Source organism: Halichoeres trimaculatus, unplaced genomic scaffold (genome assembly GCF_033239565.1).
Source record: "Halichoeres trimaculatus isolate MK-OKI-2021-1 unplaced genomic scaffold, fHalTri1.1 fHalTri1_scaffold_2, whole genome shotgun sequence".
Taxonomy (NCBI): Eukaryota; Metazoa; Chordata; class Actinopteri; order Labriformes; family Labridae; genus Halichoeres; species Halichoeres trimaculatus.
In genome coordinates this window covers 12,226,912-12,235,468 of record NW_027437180.1, presented here as the reverse complement: position 1 = coordinate 12,235,468, position 8,557 = coordinate 12,226,912, and the positions used below count along the sequence as shown (strand labels likewise).

The 8,557-nt window shown below is 38.9% G+C and overlaps 1 protein-coding gene across 2 annotated transcripts; it reads left to right on the top strand.

Annotated features, from left to right (window-relative positions):
- The first annotated feature begins 1,504 nt into the window (after positions 1 to 1,504).
- pycr1b (pyrroline-5-carboxylate reductase 1b) lies at positions 1,505 to 7,865 on the top strand. 2 transcript variants are annotated; one of them, XM_074665505.1, is made up of 9 exons: positions 1,505 to 1,678; positions 2,311 to 2,404; positions 2,664 to 2,734; positions 2,899 to 3,078; positions 3,348 to 3,455; positions 3,543 to 3,656; positions 5,416 to 5,508; positions 6,342 to 6,505; positions 6,645 to 7,865. In XM_074665505.1, the coding sequence occupies exons 2-9, from the start codon at positions 2,338 to 2,340 to the stop codon at positions 6,817 to 6,819; spliced, it is 972 nt and encodes a 323-aa protein (XP_074521606.1). In that variant the 5' UTR covers positions 1,505 to 1,678; positions 2,311 to 2,337; the 3' UTR covers positions 6,820 to 7,865. The 2 variants fall into 2 exon arrangements, with proteins under 2 accessions (XP_074521606.1, XP_074521605.1); XM_074665504.1 differs by having other exon boundaries at positions 1,506 to 1,674; positions 6,645 to 7,863.
- The last annotated feature ends 692 nt before the right edge of the window (positions 7,866 to 8,557 follow it).

The window sequence follows — 8,557 nt, the reverse complement described above, 5'->3', positions numbered from 1 at the left end:
CAGTTAAGTGCCGTGACTTAGCAGGTAAAAGATAAGCCAAAGTTGATTTCATTAAAAAGTCAAACGTGACTGTCTTCAACAGTTTTAGGAGCAAACAAAATATGCTCAGGTTTTAAGATGATGGATGGGTCAAACAGTGACATGTACACCTCTTTGTTGTACAGGACAAAGTCATCGTTTTCTTTCAACAGAATCTTCATTAAGTGATATTACACCAGCTTCTGATAAAACCTAGTGAGGTACTAACAGTACTCAGTGGAGGGTATGAAAAGGTGACTCAAACAGGAAGTAAATACTGATACACTATCCATTTCACATAACTGCTCGTTAATTGAAATGGTGTGTAAAATATAAAGTTAAAAATGATACAATACTGTTATACTGTCATAATATGAGACACATTCTTGCGGAAACATATTATCTGTCCTGGAGTTGTTGAAAAAGCTTAGATGATCCAGCAATGTCTGAAACTAACTACATGTCTAAATTCTGTAACATCTTTAATAAAGAATAAATTGCCAGATTCATAGATGTTATTTTCTCTTTGTGCTAAATTGATTAAAATTGACAAATATGTAAAATTGGCTTGTCCCCAGCAAAACTTGAGCTGCATGAACTGCAGTTTTGTCATGAAATTTACATTTTGGAGCATAAATGAATAAATAAATATATAAATAAATTAATTAATTCATAAAAGTCTTTCTGATGCAAGTAACAGACTTGCACAGAGTAATGGTAGAAAAAGAGCTGCTAGGCTGTCAGGCCCTTACACATCCAGCTTATGTCAGGGCCTGATTATGTTTGATGTAGTTCAACAATATTGTTTTATTTTAAATTTAGTCATTAATATGCATTTAAAATATGTTTTATTCAAATATTATCTTACCAAAAATACATTTCACTATAATTTTTACATTATTTATAGTCATGAAAGTTTTGACCTTTTCACCCACCCAAAATAGAAAAACGCTTTGAAGCAAAGTGTTTTTAATTCAAGGATAAAAACATGCTGAGATAAGAAATGATGCAATTGTTACAGTCAAAGATTTGGCGGTGGATCTGCTGTTTGTGCCTTATATTCACATCATTAAAATACTGAAAAGAATTTTCAAGATATTTTTCGTGTTGATGTACTTTTCTGGTGGAATGACCCTCAGAGTGCTAACAAGCATTTTTCATGACAAACTGAACTGCTCACTTCTTGTCATAAAGCGCCGTGCGTTGTGATTTCAGCTCTTTCATCTCCACCCTCTCAGGGCGAGTCCGGCCTATCCATGTTGAATCAGTCATAGGCAGTCTGAATAAGAACTATTTGTTCTTTCTTTGGTCAATGTAAACACAACCTACTTTTCCCCACAGCCGCTATATTTGACCTACATTCTTCCAGGCATCATCATTGAACCTACCCTGAGGACTGATGCAACCGGGCAGTGAGAACGACTAACCCCGCCCAGTTTTTGTGATCTAGTTTCTTATTGGTCAAAATTTAGATTGCCTCAGTGGTGATTGGTCAGTGTTGCTGTTTGTTACAGTTATGGCGCATGTGGGGGCAGAGTGAAGAGGAAGCCACGTTTACACAAAAAGTGAAGATTTCTTTTTTTCTGACACCGGAAAATAACGGTCACGGTGTCAACCAGCATCTTTAGACTCTGAACCTATAGCCTGATCATCGGGGTAGGTAAAAATCTCTATCTTTTGTGGTTTTGTTTTTCAATTCCGTTTCCAAAAGATAGCAAATTCAGCCGTTAGCCGAGGACAGGCTGTCATCAGCTAGCTTGGAAATGCTATCATCTTTTCTCAGCATCAGCTGAAGCTTATACTCTGTATCTGGAGAAATTATGAGTTTTTGATCAAGATAAGGCAACAGAAGTGATCTTTAAAGTGGAAAGGCGTGTAAGTTACGTCTAAATAATAGGTTTTAATTTTGAAACAATAATAGTATGAGGTTTTGACATGTTCTTAGGTTAGAATGATTTATTCACTCTGTATTAGACGCTCAGTGTTTAAAGTTTTGTTCATATAGAATTAATTTGGACAGTCAACGTAAACATAAATAAATGTGTCTGGATTGTTAATAAGTGTCGGTGTCCGTCATCATTCTCATCACCCACTATCTGAGGGCCAGATCCAGGATCATGAGTTTTTGTCTAGATTACGTCAACAAAACCCCAAGATCCTTTGCTTCTAAAGTTCAGCAATTAATGACATTTCTATGTAGATGTTAAATAGTAATGTTGTAAATTGCGTTTTTTGTAAGTTTTGATTTTCCTTGTATGACAGTTTGCATCAGTTGTCTGACTGGTTTTACAGGTCAAAGGAGCCACATCATCATACAGAATGAGTGTTGGATTTATCGGAGCAGGCCAGCTGGCACACGCCCTGGTGAAAGGCTTTACAGCTGCTGGTGAGACCAATTTTGTGTTGTGTAATATTTGCCTTGAACTGAACTGAATCTTACATCACTGAGAAACAAGCTCAGAATCATGTACACTAACTTTGGATTGGGCACCATACCAAACGTGTCTAGGAATTATTTTAGCGCTAGTGTGTATTGTAGTTTGTTTACGTATTCACCCCACGTAAGTCTTAGACTGAAGGAACACTTTCCTTCTTGTTGTGCATTCTCATACCTCTCTCTTACTTCCTCCTATTTCTCTCTGCAGGTGTGATTGCCACACACAGGATCACTGCCAGCTCCCCAGACACAGACCTACCCACAGTGTCAGGACTAAGGGTGAGATGTTTTGTGTGTTTGTGTCTTAAAAATGGAAAGTGCATTAGAATTAATGGTGGTGTTTGCATGTGTGTGTGTCCAGAGGTAAAAATGTATGTTTTTACCGTGACACCTCTTCATTCTTTCCACTTTTTTTCCAACTTTTCTTTTTTCCTTTTGTGCAGAAAATGGGGGTTAACCTGACAACGAGCAACAAAGAGGCAGTTAATAAGAGTGATGTTCTCTTCCTGGCTGTGAAACCTCACATCATTCCCTTCGTTCTGGATGAGATTGGTCCAGACATAGAGGACCGCCATCTAATCGTCTCTTGTGCAGCAGGTGTCACCATCAACTCCATAGAGAAGGTTGGTTTAACTCTGTCACCTGTTGAGCCGATAAAGTGCAGATGTCTGCTTGAGACAGCTTCATCCACTGAATCCTCCTCTAACATTTATTTAGGCTAAATCAGACGTACTGTTTTTTCGTTCTTTTTTTAAATTTGCACACCCACTGTTTCTTACCTCTCAACCTCCTTGTTTCAAATAAATGTAACCCAGCCATTTGTGCATGAAAAAAACAACATCCTGCCATCTATTTAAACTTGTTATGTGTTGTGGCTGTTGGGATTTTACAGAAGCTACTTCAGTACCGTCCCACTCCTAAAGTCATGAGGTGTATGACGAACACTCCAGTGGTCGTGAGAGAAGGAGCAACAGTATATGCTACTGGAACACACGCAGAGGTATTGTTTGGCTTTTGAACAAGTTATTCCTTTTTCTTAACTTGTCTTTTATAAGGATGTTAGTTTGAGTTTTCTTTCCTCTTCCAGGTGGAGGATGGCAAGTTACTTGAGCAGCTAATGGCCAGTGTGGGTTACTGTACTGAGGTGGAGGAGGACCTCATTGATGCCGTCACAGGGCTGAGTGGAAGTGGACCTGCCTATGTGAGTAACATCAGAGCTGTGTGTTTGTGTCTTTCTAAGAGGTGAGAGTGATGTGATGGATACACCCAGAGTCAAAGGGAAATGTATCCAACAGAGGGTTGTGGATAAAAAAATAGAGTCAGCTATTTAATCAATTAATGCCAAGTGGAAAAATTATTTTTGCAACTTTGGTCATCAAAACTTTGAGGATTTCATATTTTTATCCTTTACCCTATGCTGGGTACTTACAGGTCTTTAATTTGATGTTTACTCTCAAAGTGTTTCAAATCTGTGTATATACAAACAGGGCCATTAATAAATCATACTTAACATCTTTTAAAGCTCTAAAGCTTTTTGTATGAATATTAAGTCTATACAATGTCACAGTATGGCAGCACTCTATTATTTTACCTAGACACAATCAAAACTTAACTTGTAAACTATTTAAAAAGTTTACAAGTCTTAACAGCGGTTAATTATATTTAAAGGTGTTGGAAGTTGTTTGACAAGTCACATTTTGCGTGTCATACATACACATCTAGGATCATGATTTTTATTTGTTGAGCACTTTGGGTTCATTTTAGTCTGACAAAACCACCACAACCCTCAATCACACTTGATCTAGCCCTGTACAACATCTTGTTGGACTTGTAAATATTTTTTTTGTTTTCTAATTTTATTTTGCTCTGTAGTCAGAATGATTTAAAATGAAAGCTCAGTGTTTCACTGCCCGTCCACTCTCACAGCAGCAGGTCTGCTCCATTAGTGCTCCTCATGTGCAGCCACATTGTTGACACTGATAAGAGGAATACACTGACTACAAAGTCAGCACATGTACCACACCACCTACCTGTGGTATCCAACCAACATAATGTGTCTACATTTGCCCTGTCTTGCATGTTTAACGGTAAATGGTGCATACACAGGGCCTCTGTGTGTCCAGCAGTCTGTTCACTCTGTGTCCTGATGAAAGTGTTCCACCTTTGGCTTAAAATGGTGGTATCTTCTCATGGATTAGATATAAAAATGACAGCAGGGCAAGTTTTTCTTTTGCATCAAGCAGTAGAAAAGTGGCAGTATGATGTGCTTCACTGGGTTTGCTTGGCATTTCACGTCCTTTGATATGACTCATGCACACACTCACGCTGAGATGACCATAATTAATTAGTCCTGGTTTTCTGATGGTGGACTTTACTCCCTCAGCTTTCTAGACCTTTACAGATCTTTACATCAGCAGAGGTTGAATGTGTGCTTTTGTATCAGGGTACAATTCTCTCCTTAATTGTCTCTTTTCAAAGACACAAAAGCAGCCCAGCTGTGGTAATAGCCATTTCTACTTTTTGTCTTTCTGCACATCACGTCAACTCAGTATAAAACAGACAGAGGTGTGTGCTGAGGAGGAATTGGAGATAACCGTGTGTGTGTTTATCTGTTGTGGGCATAGAGCTTGAGCTTTGAATCAGGTGTTTTTTTTCTGTTATTTAAATCTCCTGTGTTCATTTTTGTCCATCCTGACTTTGAGGAGACATCAGAGGTTCTGAAACCCTTTATTGACTGATTGACAGTATTTACCATTCAGTTTATGGATCTTCTCCACTCTGTGCAGGCTGGAGGTTAAATAGTGAAGAGGCAACCAAAAGCATCCACTTACTGAGATTTCTGTAAAATTAGGTAAACAACTCAGGCAGTAAATTAGAAGATGTATCAACATGGGTTTGAGAGATGTGATAGTGTGTTGCTGAAAAATCTTCCACTCTGTGTAACCTGTGTGTTTTAACAGGCATTCACAGCCTTGGATGCGCTCGCTGACGGAGGAGTGAAGATGGGTCTGCCCAGGAGACTAGCTGTCAGACTTGGAGCTCAGGCACTCCTGGTCAGTTGTGTTTGTGTGTCAGTGTGTTCTTTCTGTCCATTTCACTGTGGCTTTTTCTCTAAATTGAGTCATCTTTATCCACTGGTCGTCTGCAGTTTTCGGAGCCTGAAGTAAACGAGAACTTAGTTACTGCTTTTAATGCTTCCAACATTTCTTCTGTCTTATAACTGCTGACTTGGATTCACATGAAATGATGAAACTTGGGAGAAATAAAACCCTGTTGGGAATCTGACTTGCCAAAATAAAAGAGATAGATTTCCGCTTGTAGTTGTTTCCTGCAGGGTTCATTCCAGTGATTAAAAAAGGACTCAAAGCAGAAATTTCTTCATGCTTCTGTTTTCAACCTTTAAACACAAAAAAATGCTGATTCTTTTTAAAATCCAGACTCTGTTTTGATCACAATTTGTCAAACAGGTGACTGGTAATAATTCACTTCAAACTGTTTGGATAATTGTAGCAGCTGCTCCAGGCTCAGTTAGTTAGTTCCTCTCTGCATTTTTATGAGCAATCTTCTGTGCTTCCTGTTTTTACTGCACGAGTCCTCTCAGGTGTTGTTCTTTGTTGTGAATACTGTTTGTCTAGATGTTTTCTTTTGTTTACGCATTTGTTTGGGTGAAGACTCCTTAAAGTACAATTACACACTCACGTCTGCTTGTTGTAAGCCAACAAGATGACTGAGAACTGTTCTACAAATGAAACTATCTCACTTCAGTTTGGAGTTAAGTTTTTTAATGCATGTTCATCACACTTTGTCATGACACCATAAATGTGAGAAGGTTTTATCCAATGCTCAGCTTTAACGCTGCATTTCCTTTGCTCCTGTTGTTTTTCAGGGAGCAGCAAAGATGCTGCTGGACTCAGAGCAACACCCTGGCCAGCTAAAGGACAATGTGTGCTCACCAGGGGGCGCCACTATCCATGCCCTGCATGTCCTGGAGAGCGGCGGCTTTCGCAGCCTTCTGATCAATGCTGTTGAGGCTTCATGCATCAGGACGCGGTGAGAAATAAAGCCTCTTCTTAGGCTGCTGACAACACTGAGCCCTTGTGACATGAAAATATAAAATGAATTCTCCTGACACACAAATAACCATCTGTACTGTTTTGCTAACTTTGAGGTTTCACTGTCTCTCTCGCAGGGAGCTTCAGTACTTGGCAGACCAAGAGAGAATTTCTCCAGCTGCCATCAAGAAAACCACGCTGGACAAAGTGCTCCAGCAGCCAGGAGTCACAGTTAGCGGAGTGGCCAATGGGAACGGCAGATCAGGGCTGAGCCTGTTCAACAATCGCAGCCCTGGAATCAAGAAGAACTGAGTTTAAAGAGGCAGGCATACACACAAACACATTGCAACTGTGCTGACCTGGACAAACACATGGACAAACATGCATCTTAAACAGCTGTTCAGCCAAACAATGTTGAAGGAACAGACTCAGGACTGGACTGAAATGGCATCAAAGTTGGCAGGAAAGCCAAATTATTTATATCATACTTGACGTTTCTCTGAGCAGTGAACCTTGTGTGTTCAGGGCACATTGCTCACAGTTATAGCCTTATAATTACACATTACACATGAAGAGCAAAAGTGCATTTTCAATCTGTTGTCGTCTGTGTTCTGGTTGTTAAATGTAATGACCCGGTGTGCCATCATGAGATCCTGGTAAGCACCAAGCAGCAGATGGCTGCAGGGAGACCATCAAGCTCTAAATGTACATCTTTAAAGTCTGTCTTTAAGAAGAAAAACATGAAGCGACAATGTTAAACATCGTGTACACTTTTTTATGTGTTAATAATTGTTTTTGTTTGACTGATAGTGTTAGTGCTTATTCTAGCTGGATAGTATTTGAACAAAGAAATATTTTAACTTCATTTTTTTGTCATTTTCATCATGTTACATAAACGCTACAATCCTCATATCTTCTCAAGGATATTACAGTAAGTTTTCAGGCTAACCTTTCAATCCCTGAAAACATTATTTTTACAAATATAGTCCATTTCAAGCTTTAAGATACCTGACTCAGCATTTTTCTTTTGAACCTTCTGTTACCTCTCTGTTAAATTTTTAGTGCTTTATGGGTATTAAACCCCAAGTCTTGACCCTTGGATGTGATTTATCTTTATTTACCACAAAGCCATTTTTTACACTTTCTCTCATATGAGAATATGCTGTTGGAAGTGCTTCAAAAAGACAATGTACGCATTGAAAATGTTCATATGGAATATGATGTAAAATAGTTACATCAGCCACCAATCCGTCCTTATTTTATATTGCTTTTGCATATCTTTATGTCAATATTGGTTGGTGTTTTTTGACATCCAAACTGCTGTGTCGGTTTGTTGTTTAATAAATCATTACAGAAGAGAAATTCAAGACTTGTGCTCCTCAGTGAGTCAGTCTACAAGTTTTGTATTTGATTAAGCAAAAGTTTGTGGTTTTATGCAAACTTGTACTGACCAGACAATTACCAAGGTCTGAAGATGCACCCTTACCTGCAGATGGCGCCCTGATATGAACCCATTTGTACAATTACCTGCTTTGAGTATCTGCTACTTCAGAGTCCCTCAAAATTACCTCTGGCAAACATCTTACACAATTGCATCATTTGAGTTAACAGTCAACAGCCGTAGCTGAGGTGCACTGGTTAGGCACTGAAAAACATCCCTGAGTCATCCTTTTGTCTCTAGCACCTCTTTATGGGCTTGTGGTTGCATTGTGATTGGCTGTTTTGAGAAAAAACAGACCAGTTTTAGAAACTTTGGTCACAGTCAGTTGAGTTATGGATTTCTTTGCAGATCAAGCCTCTTTTCTTAGTGACGTTAACAGTATTCTCACATAAACACCCAGAGCTGATGCCTCAGGGAAAAAGGAGCGTTAGGTTGATGTTTGTGAATGGTATAAATATCATATAGTGTCAACTAAATGTATTCAAATATATACCCTGGGACTTCTGTATCATTTTATGAGACGTGAATCAGCTGTTTATGTTCAGCAGTTTGTAGAAGTGCATCAGGTTGAAGGGGAGTTAAACTCCTTTATAAATTGTTTGGTCATTT

Coding starts and splice junctions, on each gene's coding strand:
- pycr1b (XM_074665505.1), top strand. CDS start 2,338: ATGAGTGTTGGATTTATCGGAGCAGGCCAGCTGGCACACGCCCTGGTG. Junction 2,735..2,898: donor CCACAGTGTCAGGACTAAGG/GTGAGATGTTTT, acceptor CCTTTTGTGCAG/AAAATGGGGGTTAACCTGAC. Junction 3,456..3,542: donor CTACTGGAACACACGCAGAG/GTATTGTTTGGC, acceptor TTCCTCTTCCAG/GTGGAGGATGGCAAGTTACT.